General features: G+C 45.2%; 2 protein-coding genes across 41 annotated transcripts in view; one reads left to right on the top strand and one right to left on the bottom strand.

The window, feature by feature from the left end:
* Window positions 1-1,516, bottom strand: part of LOC146404280 (uncharacterized) — a 39,073-nt gene extending 37,557 nt beyond the window's left edge. The window contains exons 1-2 of the mRNA XM_085020985.1: window positions 1,486-1,516; window positions 437-1,157 (exon numbers count right to left, since the gene is read on the bottom strand). Coding sequence (XP_084877111.1) covers window positions 437-1,157; window positions 1,486-1,516 — 752 coding nt within the window. The remainder of the gene's footprint in view (window positions 1-436; window positions 1,158-1,485) is intronic.
* Window positions 686-27,445, top strand: part of KYAT3 (kynurenine aminotransferase 3) — a 56,251-nt gene continuing 29,491 nt past the window's right edge. For 3 of the 40 annotated variants that reach the window (XR_014844858.1, XR_014844861.1, XM_003125926.5), the window contains exons 1-5: window positions 686-755; window positions 6,058-6,151; window positions 22,160-22,218; window positions 23,097-23,241; window positions 26,197-26,346. Coding sequence is in view for 34 of the 40 variants with exons in the window: in XM_003125926.5 (XP_003125974.1) it covers window positions 6,059-6,151; window positions 22,160-22,218; window positions 23,097-23,241; window positions 26,197-26,346 (447 nt within the window). In the remaining 6 variants the exon portion in view is untranslated. Of the gene's footprint in view, window positions 756-1,247; window positions 1,587-6,057; window positions 6,156-14,199; window positions 14,406-16,001; window positions 16,118-16,522; window positions 16,649-22,159; window positions 22,219-23,096; window positions 23,242-26,196; window positions 26,347-27,445 lie in introns of all 40 variants that reach the window. The other 37 variants (XR_014844862.1, XR_014844863.1, XM_005663713.4 and 34 more) reach the window with 33 other exon arrangements.

The raw sequence follows: 27,445 nt of genomic DNA on the forward strand, positions 1-27,445 counted from the left end.
CCTTCAAAAACGAGTAATTCGTGGTGTTCCTGTTTCTCTTGGCCGATTTTCCTTCCCTTTTAAACTGTCATTGATTTTCCTCCTCAGTTCCACGGCCCCTTCATTCTGTCCTCTGATCACACCCGCTTTTACTGTTCAGGAACGTAAATTCCTCTCTGCTTTTTTTCTCACCCCCACCCCAGGAGATAAATACACCCACGCGCCCTTCTGCACACTCTCCTTAGCCTTGCCCTCTCTGCACCGGCTAACATCTCGATAAATACAACCCTCCCCTCGCCTAAGCCCTGGGACCCGACAACCGGCTTTTCCTTCCAAATCTGCCCGCGTCCTATCACTGGGCCAACCCAACCCATCACACACCTCCAATTAGGGCTCCGGACCTCAGCGTCGCACCCCATCTCGGACCACATTCAAGACCCCGCCCCGCCCCCCTTACCCGGAGGAGCCACGTCCCGCAGCCCGGATCCTGCCCCACACTCGTCTGGCCTCCATCCCCATCCTGTCGGTCCGGAGGGGCCGAGCCCGCAGCCCATCCCCGGCCACATCTCCCTTCCCTCTTCCTCTCCTCCGGGTCGCTTCCCCGTCCGACGGTGCCCCGCCCACTACCCGGCTGACCCTCAGCCAATCCGCGCTCTGACTCCCGGCCAGGCCCCGCCCCACGTCGGAGCGCCCCGACGCACTCTCCAGTTCTCGCGGGACTTGGGCCACGGAAAGCGAGGTGTTCGCGGAAGGGATGTGAGTGGCGCGTCGGTAAGGTACGGGTGCGGGGAGGCCGTGGCCGCCTGGGCTCCGCGAGCGGGGCCGCGAGAGGAGGCGGGAGGGAGGGGGCCGCTGGGTGCGCGCGGGGGCCGCGCCTGCGGGGTGGGAGGAAGAGCCGGGCTGGACTCGGCTCAGGATTGGACTCGTGTCCGGCTCCGGGGCGCGCGGCCGGTGCATACGGCCCACGCGGGCCTGGAGGAGTTTGCTGCGGAGGAGGCGCCGAGGTGCTTGGCCTGCGGGTGGGACCCTGGGCCCCTCCTCGTCCGCCCCTTTCGCGCTGGATTTGGCAGTTGGGGCACTTCGTGGACGGTGAGGGAAGCTGACGCCCACTCCAGTTGGCAGCAGTGGGGATTCTTCATGCGAAGGAAAACAGCTGTCAACTTGCCGCAGAAACGACTCTTAGGGGAGCCCATAGTTTCTCAATCAGAGCGGAAAGCTGTCCAATTTGTTGCTTTTGGCGCCTGCCACCCAATTTTTCCGTCTTGCAGGCTCCTTCTTTGCTACCTGAGGGAGGAACTTGGCAGCTGCTCCTTCCACAGCCCCCTGTACAAAGTCCTAGCTCCCCTGGGCCTGAGACCCAGCTGCTGCAACTTAAACACCAGTCAGACCTGTTGCTGCCTTCTACGAAATTTGTAATAAGTTACCCGGACTCCCTTTTCACAAAACAGCTTTTCAGAAACTTGCAAAAGCACGTGTCCTAACTTGTCTTGTGCCAGCTAAACCTACCTGATTTTCCCCACTCTTGCTCCGATGACATGGCTGTAGAAGTGGACTAAAGTCCAGAGCATGAAGCAGAAATAAAGCTGTTTGTGGTAACTCTTAACCAGGTTTGTGCATTAATTAGCACTACCTCTTTTCACTGTCACCGCACCTTAATCTTCCTTGAGCTTGCAGTTAACCTGAACATCCTGGACTTTGTGACATTATCAACTGATTCCTTCTGCCTCTCCTTCCCACATGCAAAGTCATTATCCACTGATCATTTGGATTGAAGTCTACAGCTTCAAACGTCTCACAGTTCTTTTGACGGCTTTACTCACCTTTCGCCCTGGATCCTCCAACAATTCATCAGCCTTCTCAGCCTCAGGTCACCCCCAGCTATGCCATACATATCTTCTGTATCTTCATTTTAAACCATCTCCTCCAGAGATAATAGCACAGTTTTCTCTTGATCATGGGTATATGACTGCGGAGTTAATCCTAGATATACTATATGCCATAATCAGTTTTATTAGATCACCATGATTCATGATTTCCTTCACAGAATATTGTTTTTAAGGGTAAATGAGAAACACAATGAAAATATTGTTTAGAATTAAAAGCCACATACTTTTCGATTTCCTCCACCTTTTCTGTTCTGTGCCATCCCAGTTTATTTATTCATTGAGCTTACTGGTCAGTATGCACATGGAATGTTCATTGCTTTAGAAAAGCACTCCTCAGAGTTCCCATCGTGGTGCAGCGGTTAACAAACCCAGCTAGGATCCATGAGGACGCAGGTTCGAAACCTGGCCTTGCTCAGTGGGTTGAGGATCTGGCATTGCCGTGAGCTGTGGTGTAGGTCAAAGATGCAGCTCGGATTTGGCGTGGCTGTGGCTGTGGTGTAGGGCTGGCACCTGTACCTCCGATTGGACCCCTAGCCTGGGAATCTCCATGTGCTGCAGGTGCGGCCCTAAAAAGCAAAGAAAAAAAAAATTTTTTTAAGTGCTTCTCAAAAAGTCTATTTCATACATGGATCTAGAGATTATCATACTAAGCAAAGTATCAGAGAAAGAAGAATAACATCTCTTATATGTGGAATCTAAAAAAATGCAGCACAAATCAACATATCTATGAAACAAAAATAGGAGTTCCCGTCGTGGCGCAGTGGTTAACGAATCCGACTAGGAACCATGAGGTTGCGGGTTCGATCCCTGCCCTTGCTCAGTGGGTTAACGATCCGGCGTTGCCGTGAGCTGTGGTGTAGGTTGCAGACGTGGCTCGGATCTCGCGTTGCTGTGGCTCTGGCGTAGGCTGGCGGCTACAGCTCTGATTCGACCCCTAGCCTGGGAACCTCCATATGCAGCGGGAGCGGCCCAAAGAAATAGCAAAAAGCCAAAAAAAAAAAAAAAAAAGAATGGTTCTTTTTTTGGGAGTTTCTGTTGTGACTCAGGGGTAATGAACCCAAGTAGCATCCATGAGGATGGGGTTCAATCCCTGGCCTCGCTCAGTGGGTTAAGGATCCTGCGTTGCAGTGAGCTGTGGTGTAGGTAAGCAGTTACAGCTTCAATTTAACTGCTAGCCCAGGAACTTCCATGGGCCACAGGTGTGGCCCTAAAAAAAAAAAAAAAAAAAAGTTTCTTTTCCTCCCCTGCAGGGAATGCATCATTCACAAGGGAATTTTATCTCCTACTTTCTCGAGATCAGATCACTCTTCCTGTCTCTTCTGTTTTTCAAATGCCTTTACCTCAAAATAATCCTTAGGCCAAAGTGGCATATTTGGGAATGGCATATTATGCCATCTTTTTGTCTTGTTTTGTTTGGTAGGGGGGGGTTGTTTGTTTTTTTTAGGGCCCTACCCTTGGCATATGGAAGTTCCCAGGCCAGGGGTCGAATCTAAGCCGCAGCTGCTGGCCTATATACACCACAGCCACAGCAACACCGGATCCTTAACTCACTAAGCAGGGCCAGGGATCACACCGAAGTCCTCATGGACGCTAGTCGGGTTCACTACCACTGAGCCACAGCGGGAACTCCTCTGCCATCTTTCACCAAAAAAAGAGTAGAAGTGCCAGCGAAAGTTGGAGATCAGTTAGGGGTCAATCACGTGAATTCGTGGTGAAACCAGTCCTATCCTTTGTGACTTTGTCTCGCCAGGCACAGCTTCACGGGACGAACAGACAGTGTAATTGAGGCCATCCAGGGCTTGGTCTTATAGGTGGGTGAGAAGACGGACAAGGGGAGCTAGGCCATGGTCAAGAACAGTATTGAGGTGGTGGAAGGTGCATCTAAGTTGGAAAATAAAGGAAGGTGAGCACTGATCAGGAAAAGGATTGGCAGCCTCCTGGAATTCTTGATGAGATGAAAGAATAGTATTAGTTGAAATAATTAAGCAAATTGAAAGGATAGGTAGTTTATGGTCAAAGAACAGAAGTCTTGAATTAATTGTTTTGGAGTTGGACCAGACCAAGGTCATGGCAAGGTGCAGGGTATGACTGTAGGAGAGGGACCGGGGTGGATGGGAGAGAAGAGCAGGAGGCACGGGCTTGTCCCTTGTTGGACGGGTCATCTCTCCGACTTTGGCATAACCAGGGGTGATCACGGTACTTGGAGAAGAACGACAAAATCTCGTGAATAACAAGGAGTTTTCAGCAGGTCAGAAGATAATATGAGTGAGGCAGGGGAGGGCAGTAGTGGTGCGGCAATGGTGAAACTGGGGTGAAAGCTCCCAAAACCTGCAATCTAAGCACACACTTGACCAGCCAATGCCTTTCTGTACCTTCTGAGATGACCTTCAAACCAAGGACTCTTTTTTTTTTTTTTTATGGTTTGAAATATGGGGAGACAAGGCCCAACAAGAGTCTGGCACTTGTCAGAAGACAGTAATTTTTCCTTTTTTTTTTCCTTTGGCCACACCCCCGACATGTCAGAAATTCCAGCGCCAGGGATTGAACCTGTGCCACAGCTGTGAAAACACCAGATCTTTAATCCACTGCACCACCAGGGAACTTTTATTAATATCAGGAATAAGTATTAGAATCTAGGTGTTCAGACCTAGTCCTCTTTCCTCCCTCCCCACCCCACCCCCTCTGACTTTCTACCTGCAAGAAAGCGTTTTCCTTATACTGTCCTAATACCAAAGAAATTAAGTTGACCTTTATGGGCATTTATTTGTTGAAAAAAATTTGTCTTTAATCAAATAACTCCTGAATGAAGATTGTTCAATGTAGTTTCTGTTATTTGGTCACATCAAATCTGTCCCTAGTTAATTTATTCCTGAACAGAATTATTAGTGACCCAAGAATAGGCATTTCTTGATTTAAGAAAAGCTGGTCTTTGACTTGAAAGGCCTAAAACATAAGAGGTAATTACTTACCAAGAAATTTTCTAAAGGACTCGTCAGAAATAGTCCACTTCATTTGATTACATAATTTGATGGTGTGCTCAGTCATTTGACACTTTCATTTGTCACGCGCCGCCTCGGTGCAGACGAGACAGAGGTGAACTAAATGCACCAGGCCCCTGCTTATAACACTCACATTAAATTATCAAATGAACGACTGAGTGATCAGCTAAACCAGGGAGCAGAAAGTGCTTTGCAGAGAATTTACCCAGGCTGATGTAATGCAGAAAATAGCCAGGAAGCTGCCACTTCTGCCAAGGTTTTTTTTTACAAGGTCAGGATTTTCTATTTCACTTTTTACGCAACATCCAACATGTTATTTTTCACAGTAACCTTAACATTTTGGTAACTTAATGTTACCATTCAGTATGACTTAGTTATACTGAAACATAATTACTTTCAGCAGTCCCTTTGAATCCGTAAAATGTTTTGTTTTTTCTAAAAGTTTGATTTCTAGAGATAAAGGAAATACCATCCACTGTTAGAATAGTTTTGGAGTAAAACTTTCTGGGGAGTTCTGCTGGCCTGAATGCTTCGACCTCTGAGTGGCAGCAGAGCAGCAAAATTTCTTTCTGCTTTACTCTCCCTTTGTTTACTTGTGATTGCTAGTGAATTCCTTATAGATAGAGAAATCAGAATCACGCCTCTTAGGCAGCTGGCATCTATTCGAATGGCTTACTGGCTGTCTTATGGAGTTGTTTCAGAATGTACCATCTGAGAAAACAAAGGAAGATTCATTCATAAATTCTTTATATTTATCAAGGACCTACTATAATCCTTTTCAAACAACTTCCTAAATAATCTGTTTCTAACAACTTGATTGTTACAAATCGTGCTTTTACAAGTGACTTCAGATGATTCTGAATTTAAGGAGGTCTCAGATGGAAATATTCTGGATTTCATTTGCTGTAGCTGAAAGCTCTTGACTCAATTAGAGCTTTATTTTTTTGAATTCACTTTATCCTTACAAATCTCTAGTTTAAAATGACACATGCATAAATTTGTATGTGGAGGGTTCTCTTAGAATGGTTAGTGCAAGTCTAATAATGAGAGGTTATATCATAGAAAGAAAACTTAGCTGTCAAAAAAAATGTTTTCCCGTTTTGTACAAGCTTATGGCCTATTAGCTAGCTGTGTCTAATGGAGATGTAAGTATGTATTTACTCCTTTTAAAATATTTTTCTTTTATCCTGTAGCATGTTTTTGGCCCAGAGGAGTCTCTGCAACCTTGGCAGTAAAGTCCTGAGAACAGTTTCTGCTTCAAAAATCCTTGGACTTTCTACTTCTACCGTAGGTACCGCCTCACCGCTTACGGATAAGATAGTGCACGTATTCTGCAGTGTCGAAAAAAGTTCCATTTTTCAGCTACTTGTATTTTATTAGAAGAGTATTTCTGTGATGTAAGCTGAACACATCTCTTGTCATCAGTTAGAACTCACCTTTGCTGGGAAGCTGCTTGCCTGTTTATGTATCAGGACTAGCGGGGGGCATGGTATTCATTGTCTCACCTTATGTTTTATTTTTAAAATTAATTTATAGTTGATTCACAATATATTGTTAGTTTCAGGTGTATAGCATAGTGATACTTTTTTTTTTTTTTTTGAGATTATATTCCATTATAGGTTATTACGAGATACTGGGTATACGTGCCTCAGCTATACAGTGGTTCCTTGTTACCTGTCTGTTTCATGTGTAGTAGTTTATATCTGTTAATCTCTTATCCCTAATTCCCCCTCCTTTGGTAACCATACGTTTGTTTTCTATGTCTGTGAATCTGTGTCTGTTTTGTATATACATTCTTTTGGATTAATTTTTAGATTCTGCATCTAAGTGCTGTAATATAGTTCCTTCCTCTGTCTCACTTATTTTATAAGCAGAATACCCTCTAGGCCCGTCCATATTTCTGTGAATATTAAGATTTCATTTTTTTGTGACCGAGTTGTATTTCATCATATATACACCGCCTCTCCTTAAGCCAGTCGTCTGTCGATGGGCCCTGGGGTTGCCTCCATGTCTTGGCTGTTGTAAATCACAATCTGATGAACACCAGGGGAGCATGTATCTTTTGGATTTAGAGTTTTCATTATTTCCGGATATATACCCAGGACTGGAATTGCAGATCCACATGGTAGTTCTAGTTCTAGCTGTTTAGGGAACCTCTGTACTGTTTTCCAGAGGGGCTGCTCTGATGTACATGTCTACCAACACTGTTCAAGGGTTCCCTTTTCTCCACATCCTCTCCAGCATTTATTATTTGTAGACTTTTGATGACGACCATTCTGACCAGTGTGCGATGCTAGCTCCTTGTGCTTGTAATTTGCATTTCTGTAATAATTAGCAATGTTGAGCATTGCTAATTATTCATGTGCTTGCTAGTGTCTGTTTGAAAAACATCTATTCAGGTCTTCTGCCCATCTTTGATTGGGTTTTTGTTGTTTCGATATTGAGTCGTATGAGTGCCTCTCTATTTTGGATGTTACCTTCTTACTGCTTGCGTCTTTCTAAATATTTACTCTCATTCCGTACATTGTCACTGCTTTTCATTGACGGTTTCTTCTGCTATCCAAACCTCGATGTTTGATTAGTTCCCATTTGTTTATTTTTTCCTTTTTTTTTTTCCTGCCTTGGGACACTAAGAAAATATTGCTACAATTTATGTCAGAGTTTATATATGTTCTCTTCTAGGATTTTCACGTTATTTATCTTCCAGTTAGGTCCTTAAGCCATCTTGAGTTTATTTTTTATATATGGTATGAGGGAACGTTCTAATCTCATTGTTTTTCATGTGGCTTTCAAGTTTTCCCAGCAGCACTTACGGCAGAGATTGTCTTTTCTCCGTGTATATTCTTGCCTCCTTTGTTGTAGATGAATTGACCATAGCTGGGTGGGTTTATTTCTGGGCTCTCTAGTCAGATCTGTGTGTTTGTTTCTGTGCCATTACCATGCTGTTTTGGTTACTGTAGCCTTATAGAATAGTCTGAAGTCTTAAAGGGTTATATCTGCAGCTTTGTTCTTTTTTCATTGAGAGTGTGTTGGCAATTTCAGGGTCTTTTATGCTTTCCTGTAAATTTTAGGATTATTTTCTCTAGTTCCATGAAGAATGTCCTGGGTATTTTGATGGGGATTACATTAAATCTGTAGACTGCTTTGGATAGTATGCCCATTTTAACAATATTAATTCTTCTGATCCTAGAGCATATATTCTCAAAAGATGCAGACTATTCTATAAGGCTACAGTAACCAAAACAGCATGGTAATGGCACAGAAACAAACATACAGATCTGACTAGAGAGCCCAGAAATAAACCCACCCAGCTATAGTCAATTCATCTACAACAAAGGAGGCAACCTACACCACAGCTCACAGCAATGCCAGATCCTTAACTCACTGAGGGAGGCCAGGCATCAACCTGTGTCCTTACGGTTGCTGGTCAGGTCCATTTCTGCTGAGCCACAAGGGGATCTCCTCTTTTGATCTTTTTTTTGATCTCTGTGGTATCAAGATTTCCCCTCTTTCATTTTGTATTTTTGTTTATTTGGGTCCTCCATCAGCTGATAGTCTCATGGGGGCTCCCTTGTAGATGATTCTTTGTTTTTCCCTTGCTGACTTTAGATTTCTCTAACTTTTGCCATTTAATTATGACATGTCTTACTGTGGATCTGTTTACATTGACTTTGTTGGGGACTCTGTGCTTCCTGTACCTGCATTACTGTTCTTTCTTCGGGTTTGGGAATTTTTCAGCCATAAACTCGTCAAATACCCTATTGATTCTCCTCTCTCTCTTCTCCTTCTGGAACCCCTATTGTATGTAAGCTGGCACTTTATGTTATTTCCTAGATCTCATATGTTGCTCTCTCTTTTTTTTTCTTCATTTGTTTTTCTGTTGTCCTGATTAGGTGATTTATTCTATCTGCCAGATCTCTTCCTCTGTGTCATTAAGTTGGCAATTCAGTGCTTCTAGCTTGCTTTTTTTTATCTCAGAAACTCAGCTATCTGTTTTTAATTTTGTCTTCTTTATAGTTTCTGGTTCCTTGTTGAAATAATCTGTATTGAGATCGGTTCTATTTCTTAATTCAGTGAGCATTTTTATTACTAACTCTTTGACCTCAGTGTCTGGTAGACTGATTTTCTCTTTCATTGTTATTTTTTCAGGGAAATTCTCCGGCTGTCTTAATTGGGAGTGTTTCCTCTGCCTTTTCACTTTACTTACCTTTCTCTGTCTCTATGAATGTAGGAGAAACAGTTATCTGTTGTGGTCTTTGAGGGGTTTTTTGGTATGTGGGAGCATTGCTGTGTAGATTGTGTGTGTCCAGTGTCTTTGGTATGAGGGTTGGTTTTGATCCGGATGCCAGGCAGGTCTTTCCTCAAGGCGTGCTGGCCATCACCACCTTGTTAGGGGTTGTGGTTGGTATTGGAGGACCTAGAGCCTTTGCATGGTCTGAGATGGGACTTCCTGTCTGCTCTGTGGCTACGACCACCCGTGGGGGCCGGGTCTGCTCCCTTGTTGTTGGAGTAGAAGACCTGAGGGTCGGGCTCAATCAGGCTCCATTCGCCTTGCAGAGAGGCCTGTGCCCTCGCGATGGGCGACTGGTGTAGGTGCCCGCATCTCCTCTCAGACAGTGTCACGGTCGCATGCCTCTCCTGTGGCAGTCATCCCTGATCTAGGGCAAGGCCATAGCGTGGAGTGGGCAGGTTGTGTGCTTGCTGGCTGGGGCTGCGGGTCAGGGCGTTCTGACTGTAGGAAGTGAAGTGTCTACCCTGCCGCAGAGATCTGGGCTGCGTCTGTGTCGGTCTTCTCCCAGGACCTGCCTGCCGCAGATCCTGTGCCAAGCTGCGACGTGGAATGTGGGGAGCTGGGTGTTCTCCCCACTTGGATTGGCAAGTGCAGCGATGCAGCAGCCACCCGTGCAGAGCCCTCTGCCCTGTTCATCGGCAGGCCAGACCCCGTGCGCTCACGAGTAGACTCTAGGCTTCTTGGCCCTCTGTCTGTCCCATCCACAGCATCGTTAATATTGTTGAACATTTACTATAAAAGTTGCCTTTGAGAGGAGTTCTTCTGGTGGCTCAGGGGTTAAGAAGCCAACACAGTCTCTATGAAGACGCAGGTTTGATCCCTGGTCTCACTCAGTGGGTCGAGGATCCAGTATTGCTGTGATCTGAGGTGTAGATCATAGATGCAGCTCAGGTGTGACATGGCTGTGGCGGTGGTGTAGGCCAGCAGCTGCAGCTCTAGTTCAACCTCCAGCCCAGGAACCTCCATATGCCACAGGTGTGGCTGTAAAAAGCCAAAAAAAAGAAAAGAAAAATAAACTTTCCTCTGAGAAAAAAGTAATATAACAGAAGAATGGCTGCATGTGGATCATTTGGTTTCTGTACAAAAACATTTTAGTTTTTCTTCTTTTTTTCTTTTTATGGCTGCACCTGCAGCATATGAAGTTCTTGAGTTAGAGGTCACATCACAGCTACAGCTGAAGCCTACACCACAGTCCCAGCAATGCTGGATCTGAGCCGCATCTGTGACCTACGCTGCAGCCTCTGACAAGGCCCGATTCTCAACCCACTGAGTGAGGCCAGGAATTGAACCCGCATCCTCACAGACTCTATGTCAGGTTCTTAACTGGCTGAGCCACAGCAGGAACCCTTCGGTTTTTCTCCTGTAATTTTAAAGAAACAATACTTTAAGTGCGAAGTAAAATATCATTTCTACGCAGGAAGAAGGGAAACAAGAGGAGCCAGGAGGAAGTTCTTTCCCTTATAGCAGCACCGAGATCTTAAAGGCTTAGAAACTGGAAGGTGAAACTTCCGTTGGTCTCTGGTGCCACAGAGCCAGAGACTGGATCAATAGATGGGTATGAGAGAGGCGGAAAGAGAGAAAGAGATGGAAGGTGGGAGGCAGAAAGCGAGGAGAGAAGGGAGGAGTCAGTGTCCATGGAGGCCCCTGGAAGCCAGCGCCCCCCGTCGAACCGTGTGCCCCGTGTTAGACCAGTCCTCACTGAAGCTCAGGTCACTCGGATTGCACTTCGGAGCCCACTGGTTTCCACCCTTCTTCCACCAGTAATCTGCTATCCGCTCATCTTCCACATAGTAGGGAAAGCACTCTCTACGAGAGGATAGTCCCGTGTACACGCAAGACTGTTGTCCAAACCCCCGGAAAGTGGAACATTGAGAGCGAACGCTTATGAAACCTGTGGACGCTGGGTGATCATGACGGGTCAGTGCTGGTTCATCGTCTGTCACGAATGTACCACTCTGATGTTGGCTGGCAAGGTTATTGGGGTGTCAAGGGAGTATAAGGGAATTCGCTATAACTTTACGCCCAGTTTTGCTCTGAAACTAAAACTGCCCTAAAAAATAGTGGGTTTTTAGGGATTTCTAAAATCTACATGCCCAGCACAGAAGCACAAAAGCATTTACTTTATAGCAAGTAAGACAGACGTTTTCTCTTCTTCATTCGGTCCTTCTTTAAAGAAAACACAGCCCATTCCTGCTGTTTTGGTGTGAAAACATCATCTGCTGTACTCATAGTTCACACTCAGCGTCTCCTCGCCCACTGTGGGATAAAAGCACTCATCCTGCTTGTATCTAAAGACATCGTTTCTGCTTTCTGAGTCTGCACCAGCTTTTGCACTGTAGCTTGAATTCATTTCATCATCAGAGCAATTGTGTCAGGTAGGCATTTTTTCTTTCAATAAATGAGGATACTGCATTTTGGAGATGTCAAATAACCTGTATCAATGAAAAACAAAAACAAAAACAAAAAACAAGGAAAACCACGTCTGCCATATCAGTAAGCAAAGGATGTTGCTGCCATCAAGCCATCACAATGGTAAGCCCTGAGGGGACTCAGGACAGAAACAGGATGCCCTCTATCCAGCAGTCAGCCACTGCAACCACCCCCTGCCATGAACCCCGAGGAGATCAGAGATGAGGGGTGCTGGCCCAGAGAGCTGAGGTGCACGTCAGAGGCGTGGCCTCCGTGAGCTGTAACTTTGCATCTGCCTGTGCACAGAAAAGTGCCAGATGCCTTTACCTGAGCTATCTGGTTTTCTTTAATTAACAGGAATTTTTTGATGTTCTAACTACCTGATCTTTGCTGCCGAAATTCTCTGTATCATGGCTCTTCCCTCGCCACTTGAGAGCAGGCTCTCAGAGAGATCAGAGAGGCCATGTCCTGGCCTTAGGGCCGCAGACTGGCTTCTGTCACTTAGTTATATGCATGTCCTTTTCTCTATGTCATTGCTGGATAGCTTATCTCTTTTTGGTGCTGGATCATATTCCATTGTTGGATATACCACAGTTTATCCATTCATTCACCTATCTTGGTTGCTTCCAGGTTTTGGCCGTTAAGAATAAAGCTGCTATATCGGAGTTCCCATCGTGGCACAGCAGAAACAAATCCGACTAGGAACCATGAGATTGCTGGTTCGATCCCTGGCCTTGCTCAGTGGGTTAAGGATCTGGCATTGCCGTGAGCTGTGGTGTAGGTCGCAGATGCGGGTTGGATCTGGCGTTACTGTGGCTGTGGTGTAGGCCGATGGCTATAGCTCCAATTAGACCCCAGCCCTGGAGCCTCCATATGCTGCAGGTGTGGCCCTAAAAAGACAAAAGACAAAAAAAAAAAAGAAGCTGCTAAAAACATCAGTGTGCAGGATTTTATCTGGACATGATTTTTCAATTCCTTTGGGCAGATACCAAGGAGAGCGATTGCTGGATTGTATACTAAGAGTTATCTTTAGGTTTTTAAGAAACGAACCTGGCAGCTTTTTAAAGTCAGCTTTATAAAGATACTGTATATCCATTTAGAGTATTCAATTCAGTATTTTTTTTTTCTTTTGGCTGCTCTAACAGCATGTGAAAGTTCCCAGGCCAGGGACTGAATCTGAGCTGAAGCTGCGACCTACACCACAGCTGCAGCAACAGTGGATCTTTAACTCACTGTGCTGCAGTGGAAACTCCTCAACAACTATTTTTAAATGTATATGCGGTGAAACGCTGCCACAGTCAGTATCACAACATTCCCATCAACCCAGAAAGATGTTTCATGTTCCTTTGTGGTCTGTCCTGCTGCTGATTTGCTCTTTGTCACCATAGATTATTTTGCTTTTTAAATTTTTATTTTATATAAGTGGGATCATGCAGTATGTACTCCTTTGTGTATGGTTTCTTTCATACACATAATGATTTTAAATTAGCCAGTGGTGTATTTTAGCTCATTCCTTTTATTGCTGAGCAGTATCCCATTGTGTAGATATATTATTTCTTTACCCATCTATTCTGTTGTCTATGGACTTTTTTTACAGTTCAGCTTTTTTTTTCTTTTTTTTTTTTTTACTTTATTTTATTTTGCTTTTGAGGGCCCCACCTGCAGCATGTGGAAGTTCCCAGGCTAGGGATCGAATTGGAGCTACAGCTGCTAGCCTACGCCACAGCCACAGCAATATGGGATCCGTAACCCACTGAGCGAGGCCAGGGATTGAACCCACATCCTCACGATTACTAGTCAGATTCGTTTCCCCTGCGCCACAGCAGGAACTCCCTGGACTTGTGTTTTTTTCCGGGTTTTAACTGTTTTGAATAGAGTTGTTATGAACATTTGCGTACAAGCCATAGGTTTTCGTCTCTCTTGGGTAAGTTCTTAGCAGTGGGTCATTGTGTGGGAGATTGAAGTAACTGCTAAGCACGTTTCCAGAGTGGTCGTGCCATCTCGCGCTCCCACGAGGGCTGGACAACAGTTCCAGCTTCATCACATCCTTGCCAACACTCAGCCTCTCTAATCTTAGCCTTTCTGGTGGGTAGTATCTAGTGGTACCTGGCTATGGTTTTAATTTGCACTTTCTCAATGATCTTGAGCACCCTTTATGTGCTTTTTGGTCATTTGTATATCTTCTCTGGCTGTCAAATTTTTCTGCCTTTTTTTTTTTTTTTCTGTAATGACTGCACTCATGGATACGGAAGTTCCTGGGCCAGGGATCAAATCCAAGCCCCAGTTATGACCCACAACTGTGGCAACACCAGATTGCTTAACCTGTTTAACCCACTGCGCTGGGCCAGGGGTCAAACCCTCGCCTCCACGGTGACCCAACCCACCGTAGTCAGGTTCTTAACCCACTGTGCCACAGTGGGAACTCCCTTTTTGCCCATTTTTAACTGGCTTGTTTGTCTTCTTATTGAATTGCAGAAGATATTTGCATATCCTAAATAAAGGTCTTGTGTAAGATATATGTGTGTAAATACTTTCTCTCATTTCGTGGCACACTTGGCAACTATTTAAGAGATATTTGAGCCACTGAATGGTATTGTAGGGAGGGGGAAAAATCCTTTCTCCTCTCCCCTCCTAGGTTTTCTGGCCGAGACCCTGAGAATCAGACTGAGAAAATACGGAGGAGACCAAGAGCAAAGAGACAGTGTAACATGTGCGTTGTGCACACACGCAGGAGACCTCGGTGAGGAGCCACTCAAAGAGGTGGTTTGAACTCGGCGTCTTAGCAACGAGCAGTAGGTGTGCAGAGAGGTGACCAAAGGGAAAGGAGTTTAGGAGTGGAAGGTAAGCGCTGTGCTAACAGGGTCCGCCGTGCGACATCCTCTGGCGCCCGCTCAGCTGGCGAGAGGCTGGATTGTCCCTGGTGACTGGACGTTGTTTCCCGTCCGGGTAAAAGGGGGGAGGCAGCGTTTCTTCGCTTCTTCTCAGTTGCCTTCAGCTAAAAATGACCCTTAGGTCAAGGTAACATATTTTGAGGTGGCATATCTGATTTCCTGGAGTAGCATAGATTTTTTAAGTCAAGCAGTAATTTAGAAAACATTTGGAGTGTTCCCCACGTGCTTTACATGGCATTTCTTTTAATCCTTGTAACTGCCCCCTACTGTAAGTACTAAGTTTTTCTCCAGCTGACTGGTGAGGAAATGCAGGTTTGGAAGTTGTTTAGTAGTTTTCTTTAATCACCCGCTCAGGGTCTGTCTTGCATGTCCCTAAGCTCTTCCCTGGAACTTTAGAAACTGGCGCCAGAGAGTGTACTCTTCAGTGGTGAAGATGGGAGGCACACCTTGTGTTTCATGGATAAAAGCAGACTGAGATTGGTTAGAGGAATAGATGAAGGAGAGCCTTGCTGAGGTTCCAGTTTCTGGTTTCAGTTACCCTTGAGGCTGGCTACCGTCTCATGGTGACATTGGCCTTTGAATACATTCCTCTTTTGCCCTAAACTGTTCACGCTGCATTTCTGTCTGTGCTGCCTAGAGATCTGATTCCTATAGTTTGAAGACCCTTAGGAAGTGGTACAAGTGCTAAGGAAGGAAGGGAAATGATACTAAGTTTCATCACTGTGGTTATTAGAACATCAGATCTGATAGGCAGACAGAAATACATCTCCGCAAAAGTAGTTTAGACAGAATATTTAGGATATTTGTCATCTCTCTCGTGATGGTTAATACTTGTGTTACAAGAGGGCATTCATCTTCTACATCAAAGTTTAAAATACGGGAAAAAGAGTGGGGACCATATAACTAAATACGCAATAGAAACGTACTACCTAACATTGCAAACACTGCGGATAACAGACACTCAAACAACAGGGGGACGAAGGCATAAGGTGTGATATATAACCTGAACTATTACCTACTAATTAAAGGTGAAATTCTTATGATGGCTAAGAAAATTCACAGAATGTTTAACATTCTCTGTTAAGAGACAACATTTTTAAAAATGCCTGTGATTGCACCTATGGATACCTACTTCGCAGCTCTAAAGGGTAATGGGTGTACCCGCAGCCTGGGTTCACATGAGCGCTTAACAGATAATCCCTTTCTGCTCCAGCCTGGTCTTGATGTACGTGAGTCCATCTGCTTCTCCCGCCTGGTGGTTGTCCTTGTCTCTCCAGAAAGCAGCTTTGGTATTTCTGTTTCTGGCCTTTTCTTGCACTCTTCGTTTTTGTCCTGGATTCCTACCCCGTGATTCCTAGATATTAACAGCCTTGCTTTCCCCAGCTTCGGCCCTGCACTTGGGAGGACTTTCCTACCCAAGTCCTGCACCATCTCAGTGCAGCACGTTGTGCAGACAGGGCTCTCGAATTACACGCAACTGAGAGTTGTGTACCTTTGGGTGTTAGGATAATGGGTAATATTTGTTTCTTCTTTCCAAACTTTTCAGGTACTATTGCAATAAACATTTTTAAAAATCAGAATGTGGACCTCCAATATGATATTAGTTTCAGATGTACGACCCAATGCTGGGACGTTTATATGCATTGAGAACTGATCCCCACAGTAAGTCAAGTAACCATCTGCCCCGTGCAGAGGTATCACAGTATTATTTACGATGTTCCTTGGGGCTTATTTATTACACGCCTGGAGGTTTGTTCGTCTTAATCCCCTTCACCTGTTCCCTCCACCACCATCCCACCCACCTTCTGGCAACCACTCATTTGTTCTCTGCATCTCTAAGTCTGCTTTCACTTCGTTTTGTTCATCTGTTTTGTTTTTTAGATTCCACACATAGGGGAGATCATGCAGAATTTGTCTTTCTTTGTCCAACTTACTTCATTTAGCGTTAACACCTCCTCGATCCATCACTGTGGTTACAAATGGCAAGATTTTATTTATTTTTTGTGACTTGAGTATACTCCACTGTATATTTACATCCTGTATCTTCCTTATCCACTTGTCTTTCAGTGGACACATACCTTGGCTATCTGTAACCAGTGATGCACTGAACATCAGTGAAGCATACATCTTCTCAATTTAGTGTTTCTGTGTTCTTTGGGTAAATACCCAGCGGTGAAATTGCTGAATCACATGGTAATTCTATTTTTAATTTTTTAAAGACCCTCCTACTGTTTTCCAAAGTGGCCGCACCAATTTACAACCCCACCAGTAGTGCACAAGGGTTCCTCCTTCTCCACATCTTCCCAGACGCTTGCTATTTTTGTTTTCTTAAGGATAGCTATGGTGACAGGTGCAGTTAGTGGTTTAAAGAGGTACTTAGCTTTTTCTTATGTCTGCCAAGAGTGGCATCTAGTGGTGATTCTGCAGAACTGCATGTTTCAGCTTCCCATGAACAACCAAAGATGCTGCTTGCTTTCTCCCTAGCAGTTCTGTGTTTATAATACCGCAGTACAGTGGACGTATGCCAGGCATTAATCTACCTGGGAAGGAAGGCCATCTCGGGAGTTAGTTGTCTAGAGATTGTACAGGCCCTACAGATGTTCCATAGTACACCTGGGGCTCATATTTAGTTCCTCGTAGGATTTCAGGTTTATTTTTATTGTCCGCATACTGGGTCCGCTCTGGACAATAATTCTTAGACAGGGAGCATTTGCACCTACTGCTGAATCTTGATGCCTTTGGGCACTGTGGGGCGTCTTAGACATTTTCACTCCTATATTCATTTCCTTGGGCTTCCTTAAAGAAGTAGCACAACCACTGTGGCTTAGACAACAAAAATGTATTCCCTCGTAGCACAGGAGGCCAGGAGTCCAAGGTGCAGGTGTTGGCAGGGTCGGTTCTTCTGAGAGCTGTGAGGGGGACTCTCCTCCTGCTTCCCCCAGCTTCTGGTGCTCCTTGACTCACAGAAGCATCATCCTCATCCCGCCTCAATCAGTAACTTGAACTAAAGCAAACTACCCTCCATAATGTGCGTGGCCTTGATTCGATCAAGAGAAAAGACAGAGGTTCCCCCCAGAAGAGGGAGTTCTGCTGCAGACTGCAGCTGCCACTTCAGCTCTTCCTTGGGTCTCCCGCCTGCCGGAGCTCTGCAGGTTTCAGCCTTGCCAGTGCTCACAGGTCTCGTGAGCCAATTCCTTAAAATAAATCACTGTATATGCGCACATCCTATCGATTCAGTTTCTTTAGAGAAATCTGATTAATGCAGGCAGACATCAAGGAACAGTGAACAAGCTAGAAATAGTTCCTCATAGAGCTTAGAGTCTAAGGAAGAATACAGTCAAATAAACAGAGAGAGAAATGCAGGGCTCTGTCGTAAACGCCTCCTGTCGGGAGCTCATCAGACGTCAGAGAGACATGACACTTTGACTTGGGAATCAGAGAAGGCCCCCCAGAAATAACGTCGAACTCGAGAACGAAAGGTGGCAGGTGAAATAGGAGTTCGCGAAGTGAGGGAGCGAGGTGGTGGAGACCCGGATTGGACTGAGTATAGACCACGCATTCTTTCTGTTGTTGCTGGCTGCACCTGCGGCATACAGGCTGTTTGTGGCCGGGGACTGAGCCTGAGCCAAAGCAGTGACCGGAGTCACAGTCGTGACGATGCTAGATCCTTAACCCACGTGCCACCAGGGAACTCCAGAACGTGCATTCTACACAAAGGCCTTCTCCCAAGGGGAAGGAACTGGCGCTGGATCACGTTTTGTGATCACCCAAAGCTCAACTCTGACAAAATCATCTTCATTAATGTTTAATGGGGGCGGGGAGCAGGGGAGACATGATTGTAAAAAATGTCTAAAAATCCTCCATGGGGATGAGGGAGTGTGGTGACCGAAAGGTGGGCTGAGAGACAGAGGTTCAGCAAGACCGTTTGGTAGAGGAAGGCTCTCTTATGAAGCTGGCAAGACAATACTGTGGAATGGATGCCTATCCAGTGATGCCTATCCAGTGATGCCTATGCAGTGCCTGCAATGGGGGGGCGGGGAGCAGAGGCGGGGGAGTAATGAGAGAAGAGGCTGCTCTAGATGCACATTTTAAAGAAAATTATAGCTGAGAACACATTTTGGCCCCAACTTTCTAAATATTTTGAGTAACTTTGAACTTTGTGTCTTGATGATCTGCGGGCAGCTGTGCACACTTTTCTGTGTGAATCTCTGCTCTGTGTGTGCAGCCACAGACCGAATGAATCACATTGAACATTTTTTGAGAGGACAGGACAGTTGTTGAAATGTCTTTTTCTCTCGATCTTTCCGGGGGTGTTTAGTTCTCCCACAGCAATCTCTGGAGGAGCGTGGGCACGTGATTGTAACGCTCTTCTGGAAGGTGCCTCAGCCTCTGGAGAATGTGCGCCTGATAGAGTCCACCGCCCTTTCAAAGATTAAAAATCTGAGAGTGAAAAGGGTATTTTTCCTGGTTCCATTATTGGGAGTAGAATGAGAACAATGGTCTATTTAATAACCGTTATCATTATCTTCCTCCCAGATTGAATTAAAATTGCTTTAATATTCTATTAGGAAAATCTTTGAAAAAATGCCGCCAATCTTTTTTTCTTCCAGCAGCTTGTTAACAATGAACTTGAAGCTAGTTCAATGCTTTTGAGAGATAATAAAACTTAATTTTATAATCTAAAGAACCGAAAAATTGTACGCCATGCCATAATTCTAACTTCCTTTTTTTGTTTTTTTTTGTCTTTTTTTAGGGCCGCGCCCACGGCATATGGAGGTTCCCAGACTAGGGGTCAAATCAGAGCTACAGCTGCCGGCCTACACCATAGCCACAGCCACGCCAGATCCGAGCCACGTCTGCAACCTACACCCCAGCTCAGGGCAACACCGGATTCTTAACCTGCTGAGCGAGGCCAAGGATGGAACCTGCAACCTTATGGTTCCTCATCGGATTCGTTGCCACTGCGCCACGATGGGAACTCCCATAATTCTAACTTTCCGCATTGTTTTATCCCAGCCCTAGCTTGCTTGATCTGAGTGTACCCACCCAAATGTCTAGGAGTCAGGGTTCTAGTGTCTTTTTTACAAGGTCCCGTTATGTAACAGACAGTGTGTGAAAACAGTGCCGAGTATGTTTTCTTAGGTCAGACTACCTGGATTCAAGCTCTGGGTTGAGTCTGGGTGAAACGCCACCCGCTTCAGTGACCCTGGGCCTGGGCAGGCGCGTGGTTACATGGGCTTCTCTTCTCTGTACCTCACTTTCCTCGGGTGCAAACCGTGGCTCATCATGGAGCCACTACGTGGGGTCGCTGTAAATATTAAATGTTAATTGTTTAAGACGCTTAGAGTAGTGCCTGGTATGTACTGACTCGGTGATGCTAACTGTGCCTCTTATTTGGAACTCCTTGCGGAGTAGTTCTTAAACCATTTGGTTTGGCGCCTTCTGTATGCCACATATGGAACGTACTTGTGAAAGTGCTGGTACGTCTTACCTAAAGTGATCTTCAGAGCATGATTCATATTATGGTTTTATTTGAGTTTTTGTTTTATGTTGGAGTGTAGCTGATTTGCAGGATTATATTCGTTTAAGGTGTTACATTAGTTTATTTTGTGCTGGAGTATAGCTGACTTGCAATGTTCTATTAGTTTCAGCAAAATGACTCAGTTATGTCTATACACAGATCCATTCTTTTTCAGACTCTTTTCTCACGTAGGTTATTACAGAATGATGAGTGGAGTTCCCTGTGCTAGACAGTAGGTCCTTGCTGATTCTTTTTTTTTCTCAGCCACACCCACAGCATGTGGGAGTTTCCCAGCCAGGGACGGAACCCTCACCACAGCAGTGACCCAAGCCACAGCAGTGGCAACACCGGGTCCTCAACCCACCGTGCCACAAGGGAACTCCAGTTATCTGTTTTATATGTAGAAGTGTTATATTTTAATCCAAAATTCCTAATTTATCCCTCTCCCCACCCCCATTGGTAACCATCAGTTTGTTTTCTGTGTCTGTGAGTCCATTTCTCTTTTGTAAATAAGTTCATTTGTCTCCTTTTTTAAAATCCCACACATAAGCGGTATCAGATGGTTTTGTCTTTCTCTTTCTGGCTGGCCTCACTTGGCGTGGTGGCCGAGTGACATTCCGTTGTACTCACCCACTCCTCTGGCGATGAGCACTTGGGCCGCTTCCGTGTCTTGGCTGTTGTGAAGAGTGCTGCAGAGAACAGCAGGGTGCATTATCTTTTTGAAGTACGGTTTTCTCTGGACAGATGCTCTGGACTGGGATTACTGGATCATGTGGTAGTTCTCTTTTCACTTTTTTAAGGAACCTCCATACCAATCTCCGCAGTGACTGTGCCACTTTACATTCCCGCCAGCAGGGTAGGAGGCTTCCCTTTTCTGAACGCTGCCTCTAGCATTTATTGTTTCTGGGTTTTTTGATGATGGCCGTTCTGAGCAGTGCGAGGTGATACCTCCCTGTAGTTTCGGTTTGCAGTTCTCTAATAATTAGTATGTTGAGCATCTTTTCATATGACATCATCTGTGTGTCATTTTTGGAGAAAGGTCTGTGTAGATCTTCAGACCACGTTTCTGATTGGGTTGTTTGTTCTTAGAGCTTCCTGAGCTGTTTGTATATTTTGGAGGTGAATCCATTGCTAGTCGTATTGTGTGCGGATATCTTCTTCTATCCTGTGGGTTGTTTTTTCTCTTTGGTTCTGGTTTCCTTTGCTGTGCAAAAGCTTTTGAGTCAAGTTAGGTCCCATTTCATTAGTTTTGGTTTTATTTTCATTACTCTGGGAAGTGGATCCAAAGAGATACTGTTGTGATTTAGTCGAAGTTGTGTTCTGCCTGTGTTTTCCTCTAAGAGGTTTAGAGTCTTATCTAGGTCTTTAATCCATTTCGAGTTTACGTTTGTGTATGGTGTTCAAGAATGTTCTATTTCCATTCTTTTGCCTGGAGCTGTCGGGTTTCCCGGCCTCACTTACTGAAGAGACTTTCTTTTCTCCACTGTATACTCTCACCCCCTCTGTCAGAGGTTAATTGTCCGTAGGTGCCTGAGGTTTTTTGGTGTTTGTTTTGGGCTGCACCCACAGCATGGGAAAGTTCCTGGATCAGAGTCCCTGAACCCACACCCCCGCAGTGATCAGAGCCACAGCAGTGACAGCGCCGGACTTTTATCCCACTGAGCCACCAGGGAACTCTAAACACAATTCTTTTTTTTTTCTTTTTTGGCCTCCCTGCGGCATATGCAGTTCCCTGGCCAGGGATCAGATCCCACCCATGGCTGTGACCTAGGCTGCAGCTGCGGTAACACAGATCCTTCAACCCACTCCCCTGGGCCAGGGATCGAAGTGTCCCAGTGCCCCAGAGTCTCAGCTGATCTCATTGTGCCACAGTGGGAACTGCCAGAGATGTTTTCTTAAACTGACTTTTTTTAGTATCACCATTGGTCTCTTGAGTACATTTCAGGCCTTTAAGTTGATGTATTTTTTAGACTATGCTGGTATTTTTGTTCTTATGTGAGAAGATGAAGCTCTAAGGTTCATAAGAAAAAACACTCCTTGAAACAGTAGGTGAAAGATGAATTCCTCTTCGGAATTTTGTACCGGCGTCTAGAATTTATCTCTAGTACTCTTCTTTTTACTCGTGATTTTTCACGTTTTGATTCAAGGAATTTTAAAGTGTTTTCAATATTTGTATCTTTCAGGAAATGTCTTCGAAATTCAAAAATGCAAAACGAATTGAAGGCCTTGACAGCAATGTATGGTGAGTACCTTAAGCAGTAGTAATTGGGTGAGCATTTTCCTCCACATGCTTGTACCCGTAGTTGGACATTTTTAGCCTTATCTGTAGTCTGTAAACAAAGCCATTTGTTTCAGAGCCCCAGAATTACAGCCATCTCCGAGGGTCTGAGGGAAGTTCTTTTTTTTTTTTTTTTTTTTTTGTCTTCTGTCCTTTTTAGGGCCACACCTGCGGCATATGGAGGTTCCCAGGCTATGAGTCGAATCAGAGCTGTAGCTGCCGGCCTACACCACAGCCACAGCAACAAGGGATCCAAGCCGCACCTGTGACCCACACCACAGCTCATGGCAACACCCACTGATTGAGGCCAGGGATCGAACCCGCAACTTCATGGTTCCTAGTCGGATTCGTTTCCACTGTGCCACGACGGAAACTCCCAAAGCCAGTTGTTTTAATTCATCCGTTCAATGGGAATGCACTGATTTGTTTATTCAGCAGGTGTGCCAGGCCCTGTGCTGGGCGCTGGAAATGGGCAGAGAAAACCATTGTTTGGATGGATGCTCGTGAAACTTACCTTCTACTCCATGAACTTTTCCCATTAGCTCCACTCTCTAATGGTTGATTAGAGAACTTAGCAGATGGTTGGGAAAAAAATATATGTGATTACAATAGGGGTATCGTGGAGCTGAGATTTGTCAGAAACATTAAGTTCATCAACTCACCCATCATTTTTCTAGGAAACGTCACTTTGTCAACAGTAGAATTCTTTATTGGGATCACACTGATTTTTTTTTTTTTTGGATCTATAGAAGTAAATTTTATTTTTCAGTTTTAGGAGCTAGGTATTAAAAAACTAACTTTGTAATTGTCGTTCTTACTAACATTAGCATTTTTTGTCTCAGGGTCGAATTCACCCAGTTGGCTGCAGACCCCACCGTTGTCAATCTTGGCCAAGGCCTCCCAGACATTTCCCCCCCTGAGTACGTCAAGGAGAAGCTGTCGAAGATCGCAGCCGTTGACAGTATGAATCAGTACACACGGGGCTTTGTAAGTACGCGGGGACCGCGGCCCGGGGGCTGGGGTTTTTATCGGATTGTGTGTGAATGTTCTTCCACCACCTCTGTGCCCTTGGCTCTCTGGAACCCCCTGTGCCTACCTGATAGCCAGAAACACCCCACCCTGCCCTTATCCCCTAGGACGAGCTGGCCCTGGCCCGGCCTGGCCTTCGCTGCTGTCCCAGGGTGGGGTCCTCGGGCAGCAGAGAAGAAGGTTCCCTAGAGACACGCCTTCTCTCCCTGGCGCACTCAGGCGGCCCTGGCCTCTCAACTCGTGTCCCCTGCTCCCCACTCTCACTCTCTGACTCAGCCCAACCTCCATCCTCCGGTGGCAAAAGGCCTCCGACATCAGGAGATTTCCGAGATTCTACCAAAAAAAACCAACAACCAACCAAAAAACCTTCCCACAACACACTAAGTGAATTGAATAAGTTTCAGGACACAAAACCACTACACAAAATTCAATTGTATTTCTGAGTACTAGAAATGAACAGTCGAAAAGTTAAATTTTTTAAAATGCCGTTTACAATAGGATCCAATCACATGAAATTTAAATCGGATTTTTTCTTAAATATACATAAGAGCAGCACAGTGAGAACTGTGAAACGTTGCTCAGAGAAATTGAGCAATACCTAGGTAAGCGGAGTGATGTGTGATGGTGGCGGACGGGAAGGCCAAGTAAGGTTAAGGTGTCCGCTTTCCCTAAACTGATCCACGGCAGAGGTTGGGAAGTGTGGTCCCAGGGCCACATCCAGCCGCCCCTGCTTTTGTACAGGAGCTTCAGCAGAAGACCTCCACACGCACCGTCTGTGGCCTTCCCAGTCTGTGACCGACCGTGAGTGCGTGCACGCGGGGGTGTCTCTGTATTGATAGCCCTCTGGGAACGTGCCACCCTGTCGCCAGGCTGTGGACGTTGGTCACCTGTGGGGGACCGGAAGTAACAGATTTTGAGGAGAGATCATTGTTCTGTACGTATCTTTGCCTAGTTTTACTCCCTCTATGAACCATGAGTGATTAAGGATGGATTCAGTGCTTTCTCATCGACTTTTGCTAGAATTCATTCGACGTGGTATTAAAATGAAATTCAAAGGGAATTCTGGATTTCTGGAAAGTGTAACAACTTTTTCTTGCTCTTTCCACAATTCATGTATTTTTTTTTATCTTAAATTTAAGTATCTTTTTAAACTCTTGCTGTTACTTTTTACTTTACTGGCTGTGTTTGATCACTTTTTTATTATTATAACCAGTTTCTCTAATATTATAATATCTCCCATTTTAAAAATAGGAAAAATGTGCTTGGGCTTCATTTTATTGATGTTTAACTGGATGAGGGTCTGAGACATAAGAGCCAGTGTTCCGAAAGACATAAAAATTTGACAAATAAATGCATCTTTGACCCAAAAAAAAAAAAATCCCTCCCTTTCTTACCTTTTCTTTTTTTTCTTTTTACGGCAGCACCTGTGGCATATGGAGGTTCCCAGGCTGGGGGTCAAATTGTAGCTGCAGCTACTGGCCTACACCACAGCCACAGCAACGTGGGATCTGAGCCACATCTGTGACCTACACCACAGCTCACAGGAACACCAGATCCTTAACCCACTGAGCAAGGCCAGGGATCGAACCTGCGTCTTCGCGGAAACAATATCAGGTCCCTAACCTGCTGAGCCACACGGGGAGCTCCTCCCTTTCTATATACAAACCTAGGTAGATATCTTGGAATCAGAGACTTCCTTAGCCCACAAGCCTGGGGTATAAGCAAGCAGCCTCCTCTGCTGCTGCGTCCTGAGCCAGGGCACCTCGCCAGCACCCAGGGGCCTTCCTGACAAAAGCCCACGACCTGCCCTCAGACACGTGTTTGCAGGTGACCAAAGATCAGGGAGGTCCCCAAAAACAGAAGGAGGAAGTAGATGCTGGGCAACAAAGGAAAAAGAAAGATTGACTTTAATGCCAAATAGACAAGAAGAAAAAACGGAAGGGAAAGAAAGAGAAAATGGAGGAAAAGCCAAGCAGGGGTTCCCCCACTCCCCACGCGCCCCTGTGCTCGGGCCTTCGCCCCCTGGGATCTCCGGGCGCGGCGCTCTCCTGCAGAACTGCCGCCCTCGCCGACCTGTCAGCGACGTGCCGCACCCGCCGCACCTCGGCCTGCACTCGGCGTCAGCACTCGGGTGCGTTTCTTTGGGGAATTTGCCCTCTCTCCGCAGTCCACGCGTTGGCATGACTTTCTCTCCAGCAACGCGGAAAACAGATTGAGAGGATATACAGTTAATGCAGGACGTTTGGTTGTTTTAACTGGGAAAAAAAATCCAACTCTACAATATAATTCAATTGTTGCCAAAAATAAAGTAGGTAAATCTGTATTAATTACAACCAAAAACACATACTATCAAAAATATATTTGATATTGAAGTTTTTTTTTGTTTTTTTTGTTTTTGCTTTTTAGAGCCACACCCAAGGCATATGAAGTTTCCCAGCCTAGGGGTCAAATTGGAGCTATGGCTGCCAGTCTACACCACAGCCACAGCAACAAGGGATCCAAACTGCATCTGTGACCAACACCACAGCTCACGGCAACCCCGGATCCCCAACCCACCGAGCGAGGCCAGGGGCTGAACCCACATCCTCATGGAGCCTAGTCAGGTTCATTAACTGCTGAACCACAAAAGGAACTCCTTGAAGTTAACTTTTATTCAAAACTAATCACTTGAAATTTTGTATTCGCAAATCAACATTTAATAGGAAGTTTTTCATCATGAGCAAGTCTTTATGACCACTCATGCAGGAACGCTCTGAAAGAAGGGGAAGAAAATTTTTTAATTCATTGCCATTTAAAAATACAAATTGGATAAACCCCAGGTGTTAAACATTCGTATATCTTAGAGTCAAACTGCCTTAGAGAAAGAGGTCTCGTAATCAAATTCAAGGTTTTTTCCTCCTTTTTGCTCAACAGGGTCATCTATCACTTGTGAAAGCTCTGTCCTGCCTGTATGGAAAGTTTTATCAAAAGCAGATCAATCCCACTGAAGAAATCGTTGTGACAGTGGGAGCGTATGGATCCCTTTTTAATGCCATTCAAGGATTCATCGAGGAGGGAGACGAAGTAAGTATGTTAACATTATCATGCGGCCTCTGTTAATCACTGTCATTTGTCCTGCTTTTACTCACTTTTTTTTCCCCTTTTTGGCCACGTCCCCAGCAGGTAGAAGTTTCCAGGCCAGGGAGCAAACCCTCACCACAGCAGCAACCCAAGCTGCTGCAGCAATAGTGCCCGATTCTTAACCTGCTGCACCACAAGGGAACTCCTGCTTTTACGTTTTTATTTTATTTTATTATTTTATCTTTTCTGTTATTTTTAAAATAAAATATATTTTAAAAATACTATTGGCTGTGCCTGCAGCATATGGAAGTTCCCAGGCCAGGGATTGAACCCACACCACGGAAACAACCTGTGCCACAGCACTGACAATGCCAGGTCCTTAACCCACTGAGCTACCGGGGAACTCCATGCTTTTACTGATTTTACACTTTTATTTTTTTTTATTATTTTTGGATTATAACGCGTATGCCATCAAGTTCACAGATGTTAAGCACAATTCAGTGAGTGTTTACATGGATATGTGTATGTATCTCTCCACGTCACACAAACCTGATGAAGACGTGGTACACCACAGCACCCCAGAGGCCTCCCTTCCCCTCCCTAGCCCATATTCTCCCAGAGGCAATCATTCTTCTGCGTTTTATCAGCATAGTTCATTTTGCCAGCGCCTTAACTTGGTGTGATAGAGTCATACCATATGTTCTCTTGAGTCTGGCTCCTTTTACTTATTGTTTTGTCTATGAGAGCCCTTCATTGTGTTGCCTGTCATTTATTCTTATTTTTACTGCCTATTTATTTATTTTTAGGAGGTCACTTGCACAAATACCTGAAATCTCGTCCGAATGCTGTTGGTTTCCATCCCAATTATCCTGTGTCTGTTGTTCCAAAACAGGAGCTGTCGGGTGCACACGTCCAGCCCCTCTGTTTTCCCTGATGGTTTCATACGGCATATTGAGCATAATTGCTCATGCTCTGCAATAGGACCTTCTTGTTTATCCATTCCGTGTGTAATAGTTTGCATCCACTGGTCCCAAACTCCCCATTCAGCCTCCCCTCGCCACTCCCTCCCCCACTTCCCTTTGGCCACCCCACGTCTGTTCTC

This window comes from Sus scrofa, chromosome 4 (assembly GCF_054392235.1).
Source record: "Sus scrofa isolate SSC_HxYL_T2T_F1_AM1 chromosome 4, Sscrofa_HxYL_maternal_Yorkshire_Landrace_v2.0, whole genome shotgun sequence".
Lineage (NCBI taxonomy): Eukaryota > Metazoa > Chordata > Mammalia > Artiodactyla > Suidae > Sus > Sus scrofa.